The sequence below is a fragment of the Oncorhynchus gorbuscha genome, unplaced genomic scaffold (assembly GCF_021184085.1).
Source record: "Oncorhynchus gorbuscha isolate QuinsamMale2020 ecotype Even-year unplaced genomic scaffold, OgorEven_v1.0 Un_scaffold_2177, whole genome shotgun sequence".
NCBI classification, from domain to species: domain Eukaryota; kingdom Metazoa; phylum Chordata; class Actinopteri; order Salmoniformes; family Salmonidae; genus Oncorhynchus; species Oncorhynchus gorbuscha.
In genome coordinates this window covers 35359-61371 of record NW_025746752.1, presented here as the reverse complement: position 1 = coordinate 61371, position 26013 = coordinate 35359, and the positions used below count along the sequence as shown (strand labels likewise).

General features: G+C 43.8%; 1 protein-coding gene across 2 annotated transcripts; it reads left to right on the top strand.

Annotated features, from left to right (window-relative positions):
* Nucleotides 1–1233: 1233 nt before the first annotated feature.
* On the top strand, nt 1234–19231 carry LOC124025108 (calcitonin gene-related peptide type 1 receptor-like). 2 transcript variants are annotated; one of them, XM_046338774.1, is made up of 14 exons: nt 1234–1369; nt 5872–5945; nt 6201–6354; nt 7006–7116; nt 7433–7545; nt 7647–7738; nt 9805–9931; nt 14543–14696; nt 14868–14928; nt 15062–15128; nt 16025–16078; nt 16157–16321; nt 16471–16512; nt 17495–19231. In XM_046338774.1, the coding sequence occupies exons 2-14, from the start codon at nt 5895–5897 to the stop codon at nt 17723–17725; spliced, it is 1422 nt and encodes a 473-aa protein (XP_046194730.1). In that variant the 5' UTR covers nt 1234–1369; nt 5872–5894; the 3' UTR covers nt 17726–19231. The 2 variants fall into 2 exon arrangements, with proteins under 2 accessions (XP_046194730.1, XP_046194731.1); XM_046338775.1 differs by lacking the exon at nt 16025–16078.
* The last annotated feature ends 6782 nt before the right edge of the window (nt 19232–26013 follow it).

Sequence of the window (26013 nt, the reverse complement as noted above, 5' to 3'; positions counted from 1 at the left end):
GATACTGTACAAACAAATATTCACATCAGCTTTCAGTGGTTTCAAGTTGTCTTTTTTCCTTGCCAGTTCCAATATCTGTATCTAACAAAGATCCCGTCTTATGGATACCCTCTATAACTACATTATAATTCAGCACTAAGGCACGGAGGTTGGCCAACATACAACGGCCAACATACTGCAAACCCCTGAGGTGCTTTAATTGTTATTAGAAACTGGTTACCAATGTAATTAGAGCAGTAAAAATACATGTTTTGTCATACTCGTGTTATACGGTCTGATATACCACGGCTGTCAGCCAATCAAGGGTGGCAGCATAGCCTAGTGGTTAGCGCATTGAACGAGTAACCAAAAGCTTGCAAGTTCAAATCCCCTTGCTGACAAGGTACAAATCTGTTGTTCTGCCCCTGAACAAGGCAGTTAACTCACTGTTCCTAGGCTGTCATTGAAAATGAGAATTTGTTCTTAGCTGACTTGCCTAGTTAAATGAAGGTCAAATCAGCATTCAGGGCTCAAACAACCCAGTTTATAATTAAGATTTAAACCTGGGGTTTGTTCAGGAGGATGCAACATTACTGAACATTCAGAGAGAAACATGGAAGTCAACTAATGTGGCTCAACTTGTTTATTTGGATCCCCATTAACTTTTGCAGAAGCAGCAGCTACTCCTCCAGGGGTAAAACATGCAATACATTTAAAAACAGTCACACAAATGTTAAATACATTTAAATACAACAAAATGAAATAACATTCAAACAATACAACAACAAATAATGTGTGTGTTAAGAGTGTCTGTACAGTATGTGCGTGTTTGTGTCCCTTGCCGTTCCATGTTTACCCCACAGAGAGGCAGTATTGGACTTTAAGCAAGGAGAAAAAAGTGTGCGCTTATTTTTGGTCAAAGTAATGGGTAGATGGATCAAGTAAGTAAAGTATATGTTTTAGGTTACATTCAACAATATATATTTAAGACGTTTTTAGCTTATTTGATCATTTAAAAAATGTGTATAGGCCTATCAAATTTGGAAAATGTCGGTCAGCCTAATTCAATTGTAGTCGAAATGTGACACTCCCAAGGAATATAGAGATGTAAAATAGTCTAAATCAGAGCCAGATTGAGGGCATTCTGACATCAGCAGTCCAAAAGGGGATGAGACCCTCGGAAGGAAGAGGCGGTTTGTGATGATGTCACAGGATGCCACTGTAGTGGATCAATTTCAATTTGAAGCTCGAGCTCCTCTCCTCGCTTTTACCGTAGCGCACACTGGATTGAACCATTAGGACAACCGGACTATTAGGGCTCTGGAAAAAGGGTCGGGAAAAGCAGAATTCGCTATTTTCTTTTCATTTGAAGACTACATTTTTCAGTAAGGTAAGACACATTTTAATGAATTCCAGTCCAGCAGAATGACAGATTGGAATCATTTCTGGTCTCTTTCTGGAATTGGTTCTGATTGGGTTTGGGTAGGCTATCAAGGTGGATCAGAATACAACTGTCTACACAAATAGGCCTAATGATAATAAAGTGATAGTATATTGTTGATTGTTAAGATTGGGTCAAGAGCTAATAAAGCTTGATCAACCATGCAGAGTGCCTCTGAAGAACAGTGGTTTAAACATCACGGTTTACGTCCACTCCAACCCTGTTGCTGTTGTTGTTGTTGTTGTTGTTGTTGTTGTTGTTATCTGCATTGTTATGTTAGAGGGAGTTTGAAAATGATGATGATGCTAAGGGATAATATGGTTTAGATAGATAGGGCTGGCCATGGTGTGATGCAGCACGGCAGGAATATATGCACTTCTAGAAAGAAAACTTCACGAAAGGCAGGGAGACAATATGAACAAAGGAAATAACACATATCAACGGCTATATCCTTCACACACAAGGTGATACTATAGAAGTTTCATCGCTTTTCTACCAACTTGTCATCTTGTTATTTTAATGTTCTTTCTTTTGAGCATTACAATGCCACATATTGGCTGGTTGCGCAGCTTCACTGAGTTCTATGATGACATTGGTCCTTCTCAGGGTAATAGAACCTTCACTAACTGTTGTCAGGGAGATTCAGACAGTTTGTAGCATGTCTGGAAGCCACTTCTTGATGCCTGCTGAATGGCGCACACTGCCTGTTACGAAATAGTCTGGACTGCAGATGTCTGCTGGCAAACGTCTCATTGCCATGGTTACGTGGTTACAAAAGCACCATGGTCAGTCTAAACAGATTGATAGAAGGCTTTGGTTCTGACTTCAGAAGCAGCACCATGTAAAATGTACACACATTGGTGATTGGTTTTGCTGCAATTCATTGATGTGAAAAGATTCCATTCCAAAGAGATGAGATGTGAGAGTACACACACACACACACACACACACACACACACACACACACACACACACACACACACACACACACACACACACACACACACACACACACACACACACACACACACACACACACACACACACACACACACACACACTGACAAAAGGTTTATCTTATTTCAATACTATACAGATGCAGACGGTGCTTGACTTGGGCAGGAGCTCACCGGAGCTGAGTACCGGCACCTTAACGTTTCTACTGCTTGAGCTCCAGTTCTTCATATAGAATATTATCTCAAAAGTGTTGTGGGGCTCCTGCATCTAAATATCAACAGTACAGGCACCTATTTCAGTCCAAGTCAAGCACTGGTTGCAGGGCATGCTGTAACAAAACGAGTGCAACAACACTTTCATCTTCAGGTGTCTGAGCTACACAGTGGAATGGGCTTGGTGCCCCTGAAGTGCCCCTTTAAGAGAGAAAGCACTGTGTGGTGACTAGGGTTTTGGACAGTGGAAAGGTTTGGGTACATTTCCAGGGGTGTGTTGGAGAAGGACATAAGTTAAACAAACTGTCAGAGGGTTGACAAGTGCTTCCTGATTTAGGAGGGCTGGGATGGGGCTACTGCAGGAAAGTGAGAAGGAGAGGGGGGAGAAAGAGTGAGAGGGATAGAGAGAGACAGGGAGAGGAGAAGGAGAGAGAGAGGATGGTAGGGGGAAGGGGGGTAAATACCTCCATGTTTCCTTGGTTCTGCCAAGCTCTCTCTCTCCTCACCCCCTCATGAATTCCATTAATTTGGTACTGTAGAACCTTTGGGGTGTTGGCCGACTCAACCCTTCATGTTATGACCCAGGAAAGCTTGGAGAGGAAACCCTGACATGTCTCTCAGGCCCCTCCCTGGTGTTCCTCCCTGGTGCTTCAGGAAGGGCACAAGGTTATCATGGTTGGGCCTGCTGTTATTCTGCTTGGCTTCAGAGAAGAGAAGTGCTTTTGTCTTATTGCCAAGCTGATGGTTTAAACCAGACGCTGCATGTTTGGGGAACGACCATCGCTAGCTCTGTTTTTGTTTTAGAAAAAGATAGCTAATGCATTAATGTCCAGCGGTGGGAGTTTGAGTAGCCCAGATCCCTGTGGATTTATATACATATTTGGACATTGACCAAGTTATTATCATTTTGGCTCTGTACGCCACCACAATGGATTTGGAAGGAAACACAGCATATTGGAGTTGAAAATAAATTACATTGAAATTAAATAATGAATGTGAGCTGAAAGTGCAGACTTTCAGCTTTAATTTGAGGGTATTTACCTCCAAATCGGGTGAACGGTGTAGAAATGACAGCACTTTTTATATGTGACCCCCCAATTTTAGGGGCTCAAAGTCATTGGACAAACTAACATAATCATAAATTAAATTGTGAGTTTTAAAAAATATTTTGCAGTCAATAACTGCCTGAAGTGTGTAACCCATAGACATCACCAGATGCTGGGTTTCTTCTCTGGTGATGCTCCGTCAGGCCTTTACTGCAGCTGTCTTCAGTTCCTGCTTGTTCTTGGGGCATTTTGCCTTCAGTTTTGCCTTCTGCAAGGGAAGTGCATGCTCAATTGGATTCAGGTCAGGTGATTGACTTGGCCATTGCAGAACATTCCACTTCTTTGCCTTAAAAAAGCATTGGGTTGCTTTCACAGTATGCTTCGGGTCATTGTCCATCTGCACTGTGAAGCGACGTCCAATGAGTTTTGAAGCATTTGGCTGAATCTGAATTACAAGGGAACCAATTCCATTGGCAGCCATATATGGCCATAACACCCCCTCCACCATGATTCACAGATGAGGTGGTATGCTTCGGATCATGAGCAGTTCCTTCCCTTCTGCGTACTCTTCTCTTTCCAGCCGTCTGGTACAAGTTGATATTTGTCTCATCTGTCCATAGGATGTTGTCCAGAACTGTACAGGTTTTCTTAGATGTTATTTGGCAAACTCTAATCTGGTCTTCCTGTTTTGGAGGCTTGCCAGTGGTTTACATCTTGTGCTAAACCGTCTGTATTTACTCTGGTGAAGTTTTCTCTTGATTGTTGACGTTGACACAGATACACCTACCTCCTGTGGAGTGTTCTTGATCTGGACAACTGTTGTGAAGAGGTTTCTTGTCACCAGGGAAATAATGATTCTGTCATCCATCACAGTTGTTTTCCGTGGTCTTCCGGGCCTTTTGGTGTTCCTGAGCTCACCAGTGTGTTCTTTCTTTTTCAGAAAGTACCAAATAGTTGATTTGGCCACATCTCATGTTTTTACTCTCTCTCTGATGGGTTTGTTTTGAAATGTCAGCCTCATGATGGCTTGCTTCACTGGCAGTGACAGACTTCATGTTGAGGGTTAACAGCAACAGAGTCCAAATGCAAATGACACACTTCAAATCAACTCTAGATCTTTCATCTGATTGCTTATAAATGAACGAATGAAGGAATAACACACAGCTAGCCATGGAACAGCTGAGCAGCCAATTTCCAATGACTTTTGGTCCCTTAAAATGGGGTCACATATAAAAAGTGCTGTAATTCCTACACCATTCACCCGATTTGGAGGTAAATACCCTCAAATTAAAGCTGAAAATCTGCCCTTTCGGGTTATATTCATGAATTGATTTCAACTTTGGTTGACAGTTAAAATAATAATAACTTGGTCAATGTCCGAATAGTTCTGGACCTGAATGTATGTGATAGAAGATTTATATTACCCACTACTCGCTATGTACGGTATCTTAGGTTTACGGGTAGTATATTTTTCAGTTGGTGCTGTTCTCTTCACAGATGCTATTGGGCTGCACCTCCATGTGTGATTTATTATTGAGGAAAGGATCAAAGGGGCCGGTTCTGGGTTCAGTTCTGTGTGATTGATGGCTTCATCACATCAACACGTGTCTCTTTAATGCTTTCAAACCAAAACAAGTGTATTTGGAAATAGACTCAGACATCTTGTTTACTGACATGGATGTGATAAGGTAGTTGGCTACGTCAGTGGTGACATAACCAGGGGTGCAACTTTGGTTTTAGAAGTGTGTGAGGGGGACATTCATATTTTTTTAACGCATGGGCCTAAAGCAGACCATTGCCTCGTTTTGTATCACATTCCAACGGTAAAACTGGGGGGACAAAAATGCAATTTCAGAATGTGTGGGGGGGCATGTCCCCCTTGTCCACAGTGAAAGTTGCGCCCCTGGACATAACATTCATATAAGTGACAATGTCATTGATAATAATGTAATTCATTTATCATATGAGTGACATAGCATTCAATCATATGAATGGTTCATCTAGATCCATCTATAAAGGTCTTCTTGAAAAAAACTTGTTTTAGTGTATTATTATGACTGTGATCTCTCTCCCTCTTCTCCCTGTTTCTCTCAGAGACCGATAGGGGGATTATTGCAAGCAGTCTTGGCTCTGAGCCGTAGATAGCAGTTCGCTTGGCTGGGAGTGAAATTTTCCTCTCACTAAAACCCCTTCCACCGTTCACAGACCTGCTGACCTGTCTCTATCTCTCCTCCAGGACCCGTTGACAGCAGAGCCAGGATGGATGCTAACGGCATATTCTCACTTCTGTTGCTGTGTTCTGTCACTGAGGTAATATACTCACCCAAGTTGTGAAGTCATTTACCCTTTGTCCTCGATATGCCTTTTATAAGCTCACTGTGGCATGCAGAGTGAATATGGTTGTTCTTGAAAGTTGTTAAAACATGATCATAACTCATATTTAACTCTCAAATCCACACTTTCACTCTCTTGATTTGGTTTGAAACTCTAAAATGCTCTATGATCATCTCCTTACCTGTCCGTGAGTGTATCGTTTCCTCTGAGTGTTAGCCATTTTTTTCACAGCTGTGCGTGTTGGCGAGCCCTGAGGGGAATGATTCCCAGCAGCACCATACCCAGAACGTCTACCACGACATCGGTGTTACCAGGAACACCATAGTCACTGCTCAGTTTGAGTGCTATCAGAAGATCATGAAAAACGACAAACACAACAAAATAGGTAAGGGTCCCTTAAGGTTGGTGTGGTGCAGGTTGTAATGGGGTAGCTCATTGGGCGGCAGGGTAGCCTAGTGGTTAGAGTGTTGGACTAGTAACTGGAAGGTTGCGAGTTCAAATCCCCGAGCTGACAAGGTACAAATCTGTCGTTCTGCCCCTGAACAGGCAGTTAACCCACTGTTCCTAGGCTGTCATTGAAAATAAGAATTTGTTCTTAACTGACTTGCCTAGTAAAATAAAAACATTTAAAAAATTACATTTGTTCAATTTCAATCTCATGATTTGCATGGTAGAGTATTTCAATTTACTCTTAGCATATTCCATTTTAATTTGAAATAATCTTCAGTCTTAACTGAAATGGTCCTAACCCCAGTGAATAGCACCTTCTAAGGAACTGACCTTCTAGTTTCAGTTTCAACTTAAAAGTTTGCTTAAAGGGATACTTCTGGATTTTGGCTAAATCTATTTCCCTAGAGTCAGATGAACTTGTGGATACCATTGTTATGTGTGCAGTATGAAGGAAGTTAGAGGTAGTTTCGCGAGCCAATGCTAACTAGCGTTAGCGCGATGACTATGGGTATCTGCTAGCATGCTCATTGACAAAATCCCGAAGTATCCCTTTAAACTGCCTGTGTTGTTGTGTCCCTTCACTCAGGGCCAGTTTGTAACAGGACGTGGGATGGCTGGCTGTGCTGGGAGGACACAGAGGCAGGCTTCACTACAAACCAACACTGTCCAGACTACTTCCAAGACTTTGACACAGCAGGTCTGTATTTTGCAATCTGGCTGGTCTCTCCAACCCAACGACATTGAACAGAGATTATTGTATGACTGTATAAGGTAATGTACGAGTCAGCCTGGCTATTCCCTGTTAGGCTTTTCGAGAAATGTCCTTTGCTGTTTTCAACGTTCATTTTAGTATGGATAAAGGGATGAAAGTTATTCTCATGAATGGATATCGTTCTTTTTGAATTAATGCTGCGTTGATTGCTGAGATGAGCAGGTGTCACACCTGTCCACTCTTCTGTTGACTCACGTTGGTTGATGCACTACATCACTCACCTTCTGTTTCTAATCCCCAGAAATGGCGTCCAAAGTGTGCAGTGAAACGGGTAATTGGTTTCTACACCCGGAGAGCAACAGGACATGGACAAACTACACCAAATGTACGGCATACACCAGTGCAGGAAGAGTGGTAAGACAAGTGACCTTTTGATAAGCTTTTTAATGTAGTTATGTTGTTGTGCATATTATATTGTAATGCATGTTAGGTTGACATGGTGTATTCTTTCTCAGACAGCGATGAATCTCTACTACCTGGTTCTGATTGGACATGGACTGTCGCTGACGTCATTGTTCTTCTCATTGGGAATATTTTTCCATTTCAAGTAAGTTGCTCTGTTAGCCCATAATAAGTATGCTCCTGTTAAATGTAAATGTAATGTATTTTATTTTATTAACCTTTATTTTAACATGGTGTCATATTGAGACCAAGTGTCTTTTTCAAATGAGCCCTGCACAATATAAACACACATATCAACACCAAACCCAATAAAATACTAAATTACAAAACATGATCATAAAAAACTAACACAATCTTCACTTAGAGCATTCCCCACTACTGTTTTAAATTATATAGAAATGCACTGCTCAAAAAAATAAAGGGAACACTTAAACAACACAATGTAACTCCAAGTCAATCACACTTCTGTGAAATCAAACTGTCCACTTATGAAGCAACACTGATTGACAATCAATTTCACATGCTGTTGTGCAAATGGAATTGACAACAGGTGGAAATTATAGGCAATTAGCAAGACACCCCCAATAAAGGAGTGGTTCTGCAGGTGGTGACCACAGACCACTTCTCAGTTCCTATGCTTCCTGGCTGATGTTTTGGTCACTGTTGAATGCTGGCGGTGCTTTCACTCTAGTGGTAGCATGAGACGGAGTCTACAACCCACACATGGTTCAGGTAGTGCAGCTCATCCAGGATGGCACATCAATGTGAGCTGTGGCAAGGTTTGCTGTGTCTGTCAGCGTAGTGTCCAGAGCATGGAGGTGCTACCAGGAGACAGGCCAGTACATCAGGAGATGTGGAGGAGGCCGTAGGAGGGCAACAACCCAGCAGCAGGACTGCTACCTCCGCCTTTGTGCAAGGAGGAGCAGGAGAAGCACTGCCAGAGCCATACAAAATTACCTCCAGCAGGCCACAAATGTGCATGTGTCTGCTCAAACGGTCAGAAACAGACTCCATGAGGGTGGTATGAGGACCCGACGTCCACAGGTGGGGGTTGTGCTTACAGCCCAACACCGTGCAGGACGTTTGGCATTTGCCAGAGAACACCAAGATTGGCAAATTCGCCACTGGCGCCCTGTGCTCTTCACAGATGAAAGCAGGTTCACACTGAGCACGTGACAGACGTGACAGAGTCTGGAGACGCCGTGGAGAACATTCTGCTGCCTGCAACATCCTCCAGCATGACCGGTTTGGCGGTGGGTCAGTCATGGTGTGGGGTGGCATTTCTTTGGGGGGTCGCACAGCCCTCCATGTGCTCGCTAGAGGTAGCCTGACTGCCATTAGGTACCGAGATGAGATCCTCAGACCCCTTGAGACCATATGCTGGTGCGGTTGGCCCTGGGTTCTTCCTAATGCAAGACAATGCTAGACCTCATGTGGCCGGAGTGTGTCAGCAGTTCCTGCAAGAGGAAGGCATTGATGCTATGGACTGGCCCGCCCGTTCCCCAGACCTGAATCCAATTGAGCACATCTGGGACATCATGCTCCATCCACCAACGCCACGTTGCACCACAGACTGTCCAGGAGTTGGCGGATGCTTTAGTCCAGGTCTGGGAGGAGATCCCTCAGGAGACCATCCGCCACCTCATCAGGAGCATGCCCAGGCGTTGTAGGGAGGTCATACAGGCACGTGGAGGCCACACACACTACTGAGCCTCATTTTGACTTGTTTTAAGGACATTACATCAAAGTTGAGAGCCTGTAGTGTGGTTTTCCACTTTAATTTTGAGTGTGACTCCAAATCCAGACCTCCATGGGTTGATAAATTTAATTTCCATTGATAATTTGTGTGTGATTTTGTTGTCAGCACATTCAACTATGTAAAGAAAGAAGTATTTAATAAGAATATTTCATTCATTCAGATATAGGATGTGTTATTTTAGTGTTCCCTTAATTTTTTTGAGCAGTGTATATAGAAATATGGTGTTTTTCTTACTTTAGATTGAATAATTGAATTATTTTCTATGGAAGAAGGAGGGAAAACTCATACTGGCCTACTCATAAGGAGGCATTAACGACACAAGCGTCATAAATTATGTTGGGAGAAAGTAATTATAAGGAGTTTTGGGAGTTTAACTCGATAAAGATGGTACATTGATCCCCTTCCATTGTTGTCCATTCAACATAAGGATATTTTCTTTCTTTCCCTACCAGGAGTCTAAGCTGCCAGAGGATAACGCTCCACAAAAACCTATTTTTTTCATTTGTGTTGAACTCGGTCATCACCATCATCTGGTTGACAGCGGTGGCTAACAACCAGGGACTAGTGCAGAGCAACCCTGTGAGTATGATGACTAACAACCAGGGACTAGTACAACCCTGTCAGTATGATGGCTAACAACCAGAGGGACTAGTACAACCCTGTCAGTATGATGACTAACAACCAGGGACTAGTGCAGAGCAACCCTGTCAGTATGATGACTAACAACCAGGGACTAGTACAACCCTGTGAGTATGATGACTAACAACCAGGGACTAGTACAACCCTGTCAGTATGATGACTAACAACCAGGGACTAGTACAGTACAACCCTGTCAGTATGATGACTAACAACCAGGGACTAGTACAACCCTGTCAGTATGATGACTAACAACCAGGGACTAGTACAGTACAACCCTGTCAGTATGATGACTAACAACCAGGGACTTGTGCAGAGCAACCCTGTGAGTATGATGACTAACAACCAGGGACTAGTACAACCCTGTCAGTATGAGGACTAACAACCAGGGACTAGTACAGTACAACCCTGTCAGTATGAGGACTAACAACCAGGGACTAGTACAACCCTGTCAGTATGAGGACTAACAACCAGGGACTAGTACAACCCTGTCAGTATGATGACTAACAACCAGGGACTAGTGCAGTACAACCCTGTCAGTATGATGACTAACAACCAGGGACTAGTACAACCCTGTCAGTATGATGACTAACAACCAGGGACTAGTACAACCCTGTCAGTATGATGACTAACAACCAGGGACTAGTGCAGTACAACCCTGTCAGTATGATGACTAACAACCAGGGACTAGTACAACCCTGTCAGTATGATGACTAACAACCAGGGACTAGTACAGTACAACCCTGTCAGTATGATGACTAACAACCAGGGACTAGTACAGTACAACCCTGTCAGTATGATGACTAACAACCAGGGACTAGTACAACCCTGTCAGTATGATGACTAACAACCAGGGACTAGTACAACCCTGTCAGTATGATGACTAACAACCAGGGACTAGTACAACCCTGTCAGTATGATGACTAACAACCAGGGACTAGTGCAACCCTGTCAGTATGATGACTAACAACCAGGGACTAGTACAACCCTGTCAGTATGATGACTAACAACCAGGGACTAGTACAACCCTGTCAGTATGATGACTAACAACCAGGGACTAGTACAACCCTGTCAGTATGATGACTAACAACCAGGGACTAGTACAACCCTGTCAGTATGATGACTAACAACCAGGGACTAGTACAGTACAACCCTGTCAGTATGATGACTAACAACCAGGGACTAGTACAGTACAACCCTGTCAGTATGATGACTAACAACCAGAGACTAGTGCAGTACAACCCTGTCAGTATGATGACTAACAACCAGGGACTAGTACAGTACAACCCTGTCAGTATGATGTCTAACAGCCAGAGACTAGTGCAGTACAACCCTGTCAGTATGATGACTAACAACCAGGGACTAGTACAGTACAACCCTGTCAGTATGATGACTAACAACCAGGGACTAGTACAACCCTGTCAGTATGATGACTAACAACCAGGGACTAGTGTGGAGCAACCCTGTCAGTATGATGACTAACAACCAGGGACTAGTACAACCCTGGCAATATGATGACTAACAACCAAGGACTAGTACAGTACAACCCTGTCAGTATGATGACTAACAACCAGGGACTAGTACAACCCTGTCAGTATGATGACTAACAACCAGGGACTAGTACAACCCTGTCAGTATGATGACTAACAACCAAGGACTAGTACAGTACAACCCTGTCAGTATGATGACTAACAACCAGGGACTAGTGCAGTACAACCCTGTCAGTATGATGACTAACAACCAGGGACTAGTACAACCCTGTCAGTATAATGACTAACAACCAGGGACTAGTACAGTACAACCCTGTCAGTATGATGACTAACAACCAGGGACTAGTACAACCCTGTCAGTATGATGACTAACAACCAGGGACTAGTACAACCCTGTCAGTATGATGACTAACAACCAGGGACTAGTGCAGTACAACCCTGTCAGTATGATGACTAACAACCAGGGACTAGTACAGTACAACCCTGTCAGTATGATGACTAACAACCAGGGACTAGTACAACCCTGTCAGTATGATGACTAACAACCAGGGACTAGTACAACCCTGTCAGTATGATGACTAACAACCAGGGACTAGTACAACCCTGTCAGTATGATGACTAACAACCAGGGACTAGTGCAGTACAACCCTGTCAGTATGATGACTAACAACCAGGGACTAGTACAACCCTGTCAGTATAATGACTAACAACCAGGGACTAGTACAGTACAACCCTGTCAGTATGCAAAGCAACACTAATTATACAGTACCAGTCAAAGGTTTGGACTAGAGGTCGGCCGATTATGATTTTTCAATACCGATGCCGATTATTGGAGGACCAAAAAGCCGAAACCGATTAATCAGACCATTTTTATTATTTATTTGTAATAATGACAATTACAACAATACTGAATGAACACTTATTTTAACTTAATATAATACATCAATAAAATCAATTTAGCCTCAAGTAAATAATGAAACATGTTCAATTTGGTTTAAATAATGCAAAAACAAAGTGTTGGAGAAGAAAGTAAAAGTGCAATATGTGCCATGTAAGAAAGCTAACGTTAACGTTCCTTGCTCAGAACATGAGAACATATGAAAGCTGGTGGTTCCTTTTAACATAAGTCTTCAATATTCCCAGGTAAGAAGTTTTAGGTTGTAGTTTGGACTATTTCCCTCTATACCATTTGTATTTAACTAACCTTTGACTATTGGATGTTCTTATAGGCACTTTAGTATTGCCAGTGTAACAATATAGCTTCCGTCCCTCTCCTCGCTCCTCCCTGGGCTCGAACCAGCAACACAACGACAACAGCCACCATCGAAGCAGCGTTACCCATGAAGAGCAAGGGGAACAACTACTAGAAGGCTCAGAGCGAGTGACGTTTGAAACACTATTAGCGCACACTAACTAGCTAGCCATTTCACTTCGATTACACCAGCCTCATCTCGGGAGTTGATAGGCTTGAAGTCATAAACAGCGCAATGCTTGACGCACAACGAAGAGCTGCTGGAAAAACAAACGAAAGTGCTGTTTGAATGAATGTTTACGCGCCTGCTTCTGCCTACCACCGCCCAGTCAGATACTTAGATACTTGTATGCTTGTATGCTCAGTCAGATTATATGCAACACAGGACACGCTAGAGAATATCTAGTAATATCATCAACCATGTATAGTTAACTAGTGATTATGATTGATTGTTTTTTGTAAGATAAGTTTAATACTAGCTAGCAACTTACCTTGGCTTACTGCATTCGCGTAACAGGCAGCGTTGTGGAGTGCAACGAGAGAGAGGCAGGTCGTTAATGCGTTGGACTAGTTAACTGTAAGCAAGATTGGATCCACCGAGCTGACAAGGTACAAATCTGTTGTTCTGCCCCTGAACAAGGCAGTTAACCCACTGTTCCTAGGCCGTCATTGAAAATAAGAATGTGTTCTTAACTGACTTGCCTAGTTAAATAAAGGTATAACAAAATTGTAAAAAATTTAATCGGCAAATCGGCGCCGAAAAATACAGATTTCCGATTGCTATGAAAACTTGATATCGGCCCTAATTAATCGGCCATTCCGATTAATCGGTCAACCTCTAGTTTGGACACACTTACTCATTGGCCTAGAAGGCCAGCATCCCAGAGTCATCTCTTCACTGTTGGCGTTGAGACTGGTGGTTTGCAGGTACTATTTATTGAAGCTGCCAGTTGAGGATTTGTGAGGTGTCTGTTTCTCGAACTAGATACTCTAATGTACTTGTCCTCTTGCTCAGTTGTGCACCTGGGCCTCCCACTCCTCTTTTCTATTCTGGTTAGGGCCAGTTTGCACTAGTACACAGCATTGTACGAGATCTTCAGTTTCTTGGCAATTTCTCACATGGAATAGCCTTCATTACTCAGAACAAGAATAGACTGACGAGTTTCAGAAGAAAGGTCTTTGTTTCTAGCCATTTTGAGCCTGTAATCGTACCCACTAATGCTGATGCTCCAGAAACTCTACTAGTCTAAAGAAGGCCAGTTTTATTGCTTCCTTAATCAGCACAACAGTTTTCAGCTGTGAAAACGTAATTGAAAAAGGGTTTTCTAATGATCAATTAGCCTTTAAAATGATAAACTTGGATTAGCTAGCACAACGTGCCATTGGAACACAGGAGTGATGGTTGCTGATAATGGGCCTCTGTAGGTCTATGAAGATATTCCATAAAATATCAGCCATTTCCAGCTACAATAGTAATTTACAACATTAACAATGTCTACATTGTATTTCTGATCAATTTGATGTTATTTTAATGGACAAGAAATGTGCTTTTCTTTCCAAAACAAGGACATTTCTAAGTGACCCCAAACGTTTGAACAGCAGTGTATATTAAACGTGTAAATATATAAAAGGTTTATATATTAAAGGTCCCAACCGGTTTCACTAGAACAGAATTAACTTAGGATGTAAATAATGAGCAAAGCATTTCCAAGCTCAGTAGACAAAAATGTCTACTCAACCATAGACTGTTGGTTGACACTGACAGGGGATATTCCAAGCTGATACTAGTTCTGCTACCCCACCCCCCACCAGGTGAGCTGTAAGGTGATCATGTTTATTCACCTGTACCTGTTTGGCTGTAACTACTTCTGGATGCTGTGTGAGGGCATCTACCTGCACACACTCATCGTCGTGGCTGTGTTCGCCGAGAAACAACACCTCATGTGGTACTACCTGCTTGGATGGGGTACGTGAAGTTACGACAAAACTATTAACTAATGAAACCATTCACTAACTATTACACGATTAAACAACGCTTGCCTTTTTAAGGGACGTTTCTAGAGGTTCATTTCATGTTGAATTACAGTTGTTTGTCCATTATGTCATCCATTAAATCAATTATTGCATAATCTCCCAGGATTTCCACTCATACCTGCATTGATACATGCAATAGCACGAAGCTACTACTACAATGATAAGTAAGTATTTTGATATCTTTCTCTCTGGTCTTTGATAAGTATGCCATTCTCTGCCACATACAGTAATTCATGGATAAGCCATGTTGTCCACATGAGTCAAATATCTCTTGGCATCTCCCTCTCTCCTCCACAGTTGTTGGATCAGCTCCAACACTTCCCTCCTCTACATTATCCATGGTCCCATCTGTGCTGCCCTGCTGGTGAGCCCTTCTTTAAGACACAATTCCAAGTACATTAACTAACGTTTATGACCATCCCTGTTCTTCCCCTTGTGTGATCACTGTAAACAGAACAGTCATCAACCTCAGGTCTCCTTTATACTCTGGGTGGGATTTTAAGTACATTTACTTTGGACATAATGGACATGTCTCTGGCTGGACTCATTGGACACATTGGCTTATTTCCAAAATCTCTCTCTCTCTCTCTCTCTCTCTCTCTCTCTCTCTCTCTCTCTCTCTCTCTCTCTCTCTCTCTCTGGCTCTCTCTGTCCCTCTCTCTCTCTCTCTCTCTCTGGCTCTCTCTGTCCCTCTCTCTCTCTCTCTCTCTCTCTGGCTCTCTCTGTCCCTCTCTCTCTCTCTCTCTCTCTCTCTCTGGCTCTCTCTCTGGCTCTCTCTCTCTCTCTCTCTCTCTCTCTCTCTCTCTCTCTCTCTCTCTCTCTCTCTCTCTCTCTCTCTCTCTCTCTCTGGCTCTCTCTGTCTCTCTCTGGCTCTCTCTGTCTCTCTCTCACTCTCTCTCTCTCTCTCTCTGGCTCTCTCTGTCCCTCTCCTCTCTCTCTCTCTCTCTCTCTCTCTCTCTCTCTCTCTCTCTCTCTCTCTCTCTCTCTCTCTCTCTCTCTCTCTCTCTCTCTCTCTCTGTCCTCTCTGTCCCTCTCTCTGTCCCTCTCTCTCTCTCTCTCTCTCTCTCTCTCTCTCTCTCTCTCTCTCTCTCTCTCTCTCTGGCTCTCTCTGTCCCTCTCTCTCTCTCTCTCTCTCTCTCTCTCTGTCTCTCTGTGTCTCTCTCTCTCTCTCTCTCTGTCTCTCTCTGTCTCTTCTCCCCCTCCCTCCCTCACCCTCCCTCCTACCCCCTTCTCTATCCCTCCCTTCCCCTCTCTCTCCAGGTGAATCTGTTCTTCCTGTTAAACATTGTGCGTGTCCTCATCACCAAACTGAAGGTAATCCACCAACAAGCAGAAAATCATTTCCTCTATTTGCTGTAACAAATGGACTAATAAAGTTCTATTGTATTCTAGGTGACCCATCAAGCTGAATCTAGCCTCTACATGAAGGCTGTGAGAGCCACCCTGATCCTAGTCCCTCTCCTGGGCATCCAGTTTGTCTTGTTCCCCTACAAACCCCAGGGACGCTTCGCCTTGGAGATCTACGACTATATTATGAACATCCTCATGCACTACCAGGTAGGACAACTCTGGAACATTCTCAAATTTCTAGAACTCTGGAGACCTTCTGGAACTTCTAAGTCAACTCTAGAAGTTAAGTTAGAGTAGTGTCCCAAGCTGGTTAGTGTTATCTTCCTTGTGTTGAAGTATCCTCTTTCTATCCTCAGGGTCTCCTGGTTGCCACCATCTTCTGCTTCTTCAATGGGGAGGTAAGACTTCAGCGGGATATTACGTCATTCTGAACTAACTCTCCGTCAGAAAGCTGAGCTGATGCAACCATAATGACTTTGATAAGGTGTCTGATGCAACCATAATGACTTTGATAAGGTGTCGCGTTGAAAGCTGATGCAACCATAATGACTTTGATAAGGTGTCTTTGATAAGGTGTCGCGTTGAAAGCTGATGCAACCATAATGACTTTGATAAGGTGTCACGTTGAAAGCTGATGCAACCATAATGACTTTGATAAGGTGTCAACCTGATGCAACCATAATGACTTTGATAAGGTGTCACGTTGAAAGCTGATGCAACCATAATGACTTTGATAAGGTGTCACGTTGAAAGCTGATGCAACCATAATGACTTTGATAAGGTGTCACGTTGATGCAACCATAATTACTTTGATGCAACCATAATGACTTTGATAAGTGTCAGGTTGAAAGCTGATGCAACCATAATGACTTTGATAAGGTGTCGCGTTGAAAGCTGATGCAACCATAATGACTTTGATAAGGTGTCACGTTGAAAGCTGATGCAACCATAATGACTTTGATAAGGTGTCACGTTGAAAGCTGATGCAACCATAATGACTTTGATAAGGTGTCTGATGCAACCATAATGACTTTGATAAGGTGTCGCGTTGAAAGCTGATGCAACCATAATGACTTTGATAAGGTGTCACGTTGAAAGCTGATGCAACCATAATGACTTTGAAAGGTGTCTGATGCAACCATAATGACTTTGATAAGGTGTCAGGTTGAAAGCTGATGCAACCATAATGACTTTGATAAGGTGTCACGTTGAAAGCTGATGCAACCATAATGACTTTGATAAGGTGTCACGTTGAAAGCTGATGCAACCATAATGACTTTGATAAGGTGTCACGTTGAAAGCTGATGCAACCATAATGACTTTGATAAGGTGTCACGTTGAAGTGTAAACTGTTGTCCGATGGGACTTTCTTCCTTCCAGGTCCAAGGTGTTTTGCGAAGGCACTGGAACCAGCAGAGGATCCAGTTTGGCAGTAACTTTGCCCACGCAGATGTCTTCCGCTCAGCCTCATACGTGGCGTCATCCCTGACAGAGGTGCATCGCTGCTACAGCATCGACGGGCACACCGAACACATGAACGGCAAGAACAGCTACCACGACGTCGAGACGGTGACACCCACCATACTCCGGTCAGACAACCCGTTTGCCTGAGGCTGAAGGTCGGAAGTCGCGGGTCTTGGGTCTGTACAGTTACACAGTGGCAGTTAAACTTTCAGTTGAAATGGCTGCAGACAATTTGGAACTCTTTTCCCACCATATTCTAGAACATTTTCTCAAACTTCTTGGCTGTAGCCTTCACAGCAATTGGATGATGGTGAAAAAGTACATGAACGTTTATAGGGGGCACTACTCAGCCTCTTGATCTGGTCAATACAGTTACCTTCAACTGATCCACTTTAACTTCACGAGGACGGAATAGGCACTTAACTAGAGACACCTGTGTAAAGGAATGGACACTACCTACACTACCTTAAGGGTTTTAGTGTAAGGAATGGACACTACCTACACTACCTTAAGGGTTTTAGTGTAAGGAATGGACACTCCCTACACTACCTTAAGGGTTTTAGTGTAAGGAATGGACACTACCTACACTACCTTAAGGGTTTTAGTGTAAGGAATGGACACTCCCTACACTACCTTAAGGGTTTTAGTGTAAGGAATGGACACTACCTACACTACCTTAAGGGTTTTAGTGTAAGGAATCAATCTTGCCGTTTCATCCTGTGGACTGAAGGGCCTACGACTGTACAAAAACCAATGACCCAAGAGCCTGAGACTCTACAAAAACCAATGACCCAAGAGCCTGAGACTCTACAACAACCTCTGACCCAAGAGCCTGAGACTCTACAACAACCTCTGACCCAAGAGCCTGAGACTCTACAACAACCTCTGACCCAAGAGCCTGAGACTCTACAACAACCTCTGACCCAAGAGCCTGAGACTCTACAAAAACCTCTGACCCAAGAGCCTGAGACTCTACAACAACCTCTGACCCAAGAGCCTGAGACTCTACAACAACCTCTGACCCAAGAGGAGTACAGTGCAATTAACTTGTTGGGCCTTCTGGTGATATAATTACTTCCATTCTGTAAAGGACAAAGGAAACCTAATGTACATGGACCTTAAGCACTGGATTATGTATTAAGATTGGCAGGCTCTTTATGTCTCTCTTTATGACAAGACAAGTAACTAAACGTCACAGTGGATTTTTTTATACAGTGTACAGTTACAATTGTTTTCTTTTACAGCAATTAGCATTGAATGTGTTATCATGTGTTGTGGTCTGTGGTTTGAATTTACATGGTCATCGATGGCTACTTATTTATAACTATGTTACAGTAGTACAAGATGGACCACCCATTAGAATGTTCATTTCCTGTCAGTGTATTTCCCTGTCCAGCGGTCTTCTCCCTTCTGTCTAGACTAGGGTTTAGTCCCTCTGTGGGAGTTTATGTCTGGCACATAAAATGACCTTGGTTTTGCCTCAGTTTTATCTGTCATAGTTGAATGTATGTAAGTCTTGTTTAAGTATATAAGTATTTTTTTTCATAGAGTTGCTTCATATCCAAATGCTGGAGAGAATTCTGCTCACACGTGGATACTTAAGGTGGAGGGAGAGAGAGCGCGTGAGAGAGAGGGGGGGAGAGGGAGAGGGAGGCAGAGAGTGGGGTGAAGAGAGGGAGAAAGAGAGAGAGACGGGGAGAGAGAATATGAGACGGAAAGAGAGAGAGAGCGAGAGAAGGGAGGGAGAGAGGGAGGCAGAGAGTGGGGTGGAGAGAGTGTGTGAGAGAGGGGGGGGGTGGAGAGAGAGGGGGAGAGGGAGGCAGAGTGGGGTGAAGAGAGGGAGAAAGAGAGAGAGACGGGGAGAGGGAGGCAGAGAGTGGGGTGGAGAGAGGGAGAAAGAGAGAGAGACGGGGGAGAGGGAGGCAGAGTGGGGTGGAGAGAGCGAGAAAGAGAGAGAGACGGGGGAGAGGGAGGCGGAGATTGGGGTGGAGAGAGGGAGAAAGAGAGAGAGAGACTGGGGAGAGGGAGGCAGAGTGGGGTGGAGAGAGCGAGAAAGAGAGAGAGACGGGGGGAGAGGGAGGCGGAGAGTGGGGTGGAGAGAGGGAGAAAGAGAGAGAGACGGGGGAGAGGGAGGCAGAGAGTGGGGTGTTAGAGAGAGAGAAAGAGAGAGAGACGGGGGAGAGGGAGGCAGAGAGTGGGGTGGAGAGAGGGAGAAAGAGAGAGAGACGGGGGAGAGGGAGGCAGAGAGTGGGGTGGAGAGAGGGAGACGGGGAGAGGGAGGCAGAGAGTGGGGTGGAGAGAGGGAGAAAGAGAGAGAGACGGGGAGAGGGAGGCAGAGAGTGGGGTGGAGAGAGGGAGAAAGAGAGAGAGACGGGGGAGAGGGAGGCAGAGAGTGGGGTGGAGAGAGGGAGAGACGAAGAAAGAGAACGAGACGGAGAGAGAGAGAGAGAGAGAGAGAGAGAGAGAGAGAGAGAGAGAGAGAGAGAGAGAGAGAGAGAGAGAGAGAGAGAGAGAGAGAGAGAGAGAGAGAGAGAGAGAGAGAGAGAGAGAGAGAGAGAGAGAGAGAGAGAGAGAGAGAGAGAGAGGACAAAATGTTTGTGTTTCCTGTATATTTCAATATGTATGTCTATGGATATGCCAATATAGAAATACAACATGTTCAAGGAGGAGTCTATATGGTATTTATGTTTCTCACTACTATTTATGTTTCTCACTACTCAAGTGAGTTACTTATCAACCGTGAGTTACCTGTCAACCATGAGTTACCTATCAACCATGAGTTACCTATCAACCATGAGTTACCTGTCAACCATGAGTTACCTGTCAACCATGAGTTACCTATCAACCATGAGTTACCTGTCAACCATGAGTTACCTGTCAACCATGAGTTACCTGTCAACCATGAGTTACCTGTCAACCATGAGTTACCTATCAACCATGAGTTACCTGTCAACCATGAGTTACCTGTCAACCATGAGTTACCTGTCAACCATGAGTTACCTGTCAACCATGAGTTACCTGTCAACCATGAGTTACCTGTCAACCATGAGTTACCTGTCAACCATGAGTTACAACTTACCTCAACCATGAGTTACCTGTCAACCATGAGTTACCTGTCAACCATGAGTTACCTATCAACCATGAGTTACCTATCAACCATGAGTTACCTATCAACCATGAGTTACCTGTCAACCATGAGTTACCTATCAACCATGAGTTACCTGTCAACCATGAGTTACCTGTCAACCATGAGTTACCTGTCAACCATGAGTTACCTATCAACCATGAGTTACCTATCAACCATGAGTTACCTGTCAACCATGAGTTACCTCAACCATGAGTTACCTGTCAACCATGAGTTACCTGTCAACCATGAGTTACCTGTCAACCATGAGTTACCTGTCAACCATGAGTTACCTGTCAACCATGAGTTACCTGTCAACCATGAGTTACCTGTCAACCATGAGTTACCTGTCAACCATGAGTTACCTGTCAACCATGAGTTACCTATCAACCATGAGTTACCTGTCAACCATGAGTTACCTGTCAACCATGAGTTACCTGTCAACCATGAGTTACCTATCAACCATGAGTTACCTGTCAACCATGAGTTACCTGTCAACCATGAGTTACCTGTCAACCATGAGTTACCTATCAACCATGAGTTACCTATCAACCATGAGTTACCTATCAACCATGAGTTACCTATCAACCATGAGTTACCTGTCAACCATGAGTTACCTATCAACCATGAGTTACCTATCAACCATGAGTTACCTATCAACCATGAGTTACCTATCAACCATGAGTTACCTATCAACCATGAGTTACCTATCAACCATGAGTTACCTATCAACCATGAGTTACCTATCAACCATGAGTTACCTATCAACCATGAGTTACCTATCAACCATGAGTTACCTATCAACCATGAGTTACCTGTCAACCATGAGTTACCTGTCAACCATGAGTTACCTGTCAACCATGAGTTACCTGTCAACCATGAGTTACCTGTCAACCATGAGTTACCTGTCAACCATGAGTTACCTGTCAACCATGAGTTACCTGTCAACCATGAGTTACCTGTCAACCATGAGTTACCTGTCAACCATGAGTTACCTGTCAACCATGAGTTACAACCATGAGTTACCTATCAACCATGAGTTACCTATCAACCATGAGTTACCTATCAACCATGAGTTACCTGTCAACCATGAGTTACCTATCAACCATGAGTTACCTATCAACCATGAGTTACCTATCAACCATGAGTTACCTGTCAACCATGAGTTACCTGTCAACCATGAGTTACCTGTCAACCATGAGTTACCTGTCAACCATGAGTCAACCATGAGTTACCTATCAACCATGAGTTACCTGTCAACCATGAGTTACCTGTCAACCATGAGTTACCTATCAACCATGAGTTACCTGTCAACCATGGTATGTCATGTGGATTTTGTCAGCACTGTTTTCATGAACTTTGTTGTAGTATTGTATACCTTGATATTGTAGAGCTGCAGTTCTGTTTTCATTATACATGATAACTGATGGCTGGGTCTGACATGTATTATGGATGGTGTCTGAACTCATTGTGATGTTCATTTGGTCTTTGGTAGTCAGGGACAGGATATAGAACAAACTGTTTCGTGTTCCACTCAATTCTGAGTTCTACTTAGGAACTTAGGCATGTTTCTCTGTTCTTCTATGAATCTAATGTTTTTCCTTGCGCTGAGTGTTGACATTGTACAGGTGCCAAACTGTTTATTCTTTTTATTGTGGAGAATGCTGTACTGAATGTTTGTGAAGTGTAATGAAATTATAGGTCATTAACAAACGTTGCTGTGACACTTCTGGTTTGTGTTATTCTGTACTGAGTTGTGAAACCAACACTGATGGGCCGTGGTGTACGCAGTGTACACACACACGCACACACACACACACACACGCACACACACACACACACACACACACACACACACACACACACACACACACACACACACACACACACACACACACACACACACACACACACACACACACACACACACACACACACACACACACACACTCTAAAACATACACACACACACACACTCACTCACTCTAAAACATACACACAGATGAGAGACAGACAGTACACAGTCCTAGACAAACTGTTGGTCCATAGTGGTAGTGTATCAAAACTGTCTGGCTTCAAATCATTCTCCTCTTAAATGAAGTCAATGTTCATTTCAGCACTTCAAACAACATGTGTGGTTTTATTGGACAAGATGCATGTCTGTTTTATCATCATCTGTTCTTTGAACAAATCTTGCTATTGCATGAAATTAGTATTGATTGTTACACTACAAACACTCCTATTTGTATTGATTCATTGGATTCATATGAGATCTAGAATCCCCTGTATAAAAGCTGTTACAAGTTAATACAAGCGTTATAAGCATACAGGAGAGAAAAGTCATTTCCATCAGTAGGGAACTTCAATATCTTCAAATAATTCATGCCGGGAAAACACCAAAGTGCTGAAATGAACCGTAATGATTTAATCAATGTTTGTGGAAATCTAAACTCTAGACATCTGCTTTTTGTTTAAAGCAAATTGGGGATTACTTTGAAAAATACTTAATGATTAAGTTCCCTGAGGCATAACCTCCCAGCTAACCTATTTTAACATCTGCTATGCATATTTCTTGGTAAAATTAAGTTGCATGTTTGATTTTCTCGTCCCATTATGAGAACCAACAGAGCTCAGAGGATATGCATTACTGGAAAACATTAGCCATCAATACTATGGTATATATACTGTTTCCCATAATAATGACCAATGTCCCTGAGAAAGGCATCTTGTTGACCAATGTCCTTGAGAAAGGCCTCTTTTTGACCAATGTCCTTGAGAAAGGCCTCTTTTTGACCAATGTCCTTGAGAAAGGCCTCTTTTTGACCAATGTTCTTGAGAAAGGCCTCTTTTTGACCAATGTCCTTGAGAAAGGCCTCTTGTTGATCAATGTCCCTGAGAAAGGCCTCTTTTTGACCAATGTCCCTGAAAAAGCCATCTTGTTGACCAATGTCCTTGAGAAAGCAATCTTGTTCATGTTATTGTATCCACCTCTTTGATCTTGTGTCTGGGTCTGGAACTAGAACTGGGTCTGAAACTGCGTCTGGGTCTGGAACTGGGTCTGGGACTGGAACTGGATCTGGGACTGGATCTGGGACTGGAACTGGGTCCGGAACTGGGTCTGGGTCTGGAACTGCGACTGGGTCTGGAACTGAGTCTGGACCTGGGTCTAGGACTGGATCTGGGAATGGAACTGGGTCTGGGACTGGGTCTGGAACTGGTTCTCTAACTGGGTCTGGGACTAGGTCTGGAACTGGGTCTGGGACTGGGTCTGGAACTGGTTCTCTAACTGGGTCTGGGACTAGGTCTGGAACTGGGTCTGGAACTGCGACTATGTCTGGAACTGGGTCTGGAACTGCATCTGGGTCTGGAACTGGGTCTGGGACTGGGTCTGGAACTGGGACTGGCTCTGGAACTGGTTCTCTAACTGGGTCTGGGACTAGGTCTGGAACTGGGTCTGGGACTGCGACTAGGTCTGGAACTGGGTCTGGAACTGCATCTGGAACTGGGTCTTGGACTGGGTCTGGGAGTAGGTCTGGAACTGGGTCTGGGACTAGGTCTGGAACTGGGACTGGGTCTGGGTCCGGAACTGGGTCTGGAACTGCGACTGGGTCTGGGACTGGATCTGGGTCCGGAAATGGGTCTGGAACTAGGTCTGCGTCCACAACTGGGTCTGGAACTGGGACTGGGACTGTGTCTGGAACTTCCTATGGAGAGTAGGAGTTGTTTTTCATCAGAGGATGCATGTCCACTTCCTCATTGTGACACACTGCTCCATATTTTCCTCTCAGTCACTGGGTTACTGTAGCAGAACATCTCCTTTCACCTCTTAAAAGTCACTCATCAAAGACATGATACTTGTATATTTAAGGTTGACACGCTTGAAATGATTGTTCCTATCTATGACAATCCACAACAACAATATTTTAAAAAATGGCTTCCGCTCAGTTCTGTATTGTTGTACGGATCGAAATCTGAAATGTATTATTTACAGAACACAGACTCACTTCCTGTTTTAAAAAATACGGCATTGAACTTGTGATCCGTCTGCTCTGGTGCTCAGTCGCAAACAGTTCCCCTTGTCTCATGACCACTGCCTGTTTACTAAGTATAGCATTCACATGGCCAGTAATACCATGGCTTCTGTCAACTGTCTGGTCAATGGATCTCTATGGAACAACCATTCTGTAATTTATATTTCTATAGGAATGGCGACTCCATCTCTGACAATGCAGAATGTTCAGTGTAGAATTCTCCGGATCTTCTTGATCAGCTTTCCCCAGTTCCGGTACGGACCTGAACTGTTTTTGTGCCTCAACTGGCCCAAAAACGTCCCACAGCCAACACTTCCAGGCAACGTCAACCTTCCCCTCAAAGAAACTCAGCCAGTGTACGTTGAGCTGTAGCTCCATCATCTAACCTATTAGAACTAATGGTCAGGAATGTCACTATGTTTGTACCACCGGAACATGACTCCAAATGGCACCAAATGTTGAGATGATTGACCCTTCTATGACACCGCCCCTCCCTCCTACTCTTGGCAGCCCTCTTGGATCTAGCCGAACTTTACAAAGGGCCCATAGGCGTCACTGTGCGGCCATAATGACGTCTGTGTCACACTCACCCTGGGCAGCTGAAACAGGTGCAATGTAATCAATCTCTACCAAATGGATGTGCAAATGGAAGAGAGAGAGAGAGATTTGAACCCTGCTCCAATACCTTCAGTTCTACATAATGGCTTTTAGTGGTGATGACGACCAACCCTAATCTGACTTCCTTCAGAGTTTAACTCTGGCAAAACATTAGCACTCCCCCTGTCTGGCTTTAGAATAGGAGCAATGGAACTGAATCCCATCACCACCTAAATATTTTCTAAACTATAAGGGGTCATAGCCTGTCTCTACACACTATGTATATGTCCCAAATGGCACCCTATTCCCAATGTAGCACACTACTGTTGAGCAGGGCCCATATGGCACTGGTCAAAATTCGTACACTATGTAGTGAATGGGGTGCCATTTGGGATGCAGCCTGTATCTGCCATAGACCCAGATTCCCCGTGTGTCTGTCAGTGTGTGGGTGAAAGATGAGCGAGGGTCAGATAGATTGCATAGAGCAGGCTTGGCCTGCCTTCCATGGAACACTGACAACTTCTCTAACACATTCCAGAACTACGTATCTGTGGAAGTATGTGTGGGACATTCTTTTTGAGGTTTGCTTGAGGAGGGCCATGTTGACAGGATAATCCCTTGACCACAACATCGTAATCAAGTGTTTTTTGCATGAGGAATTGAAATTGAATGGAATTGACCTC

Coding starts and splice junctions, on each gene's coding strand:
- LOC124025108 (XM_046338774.1), top strand. CDS start 5,895: ATGGATGCTAACGGCATATTCTCACTTCTGTTGCTGTGTTCTGTCACT. Junction 7,546..7,646: donor ACACCAGTGCAGGAAGAGTG/GTAAGACAAGTG, acceptor ATTCTTTCTCAG/ACAGCGATGAATCTCTACTA. Junction 16,079..16,156: donor TCCTCATCACCAAACTGAAG/GTAATCCACCAA, acceptor ATTGTATTCTAG/GTGACCCATCAAGCTGAATC.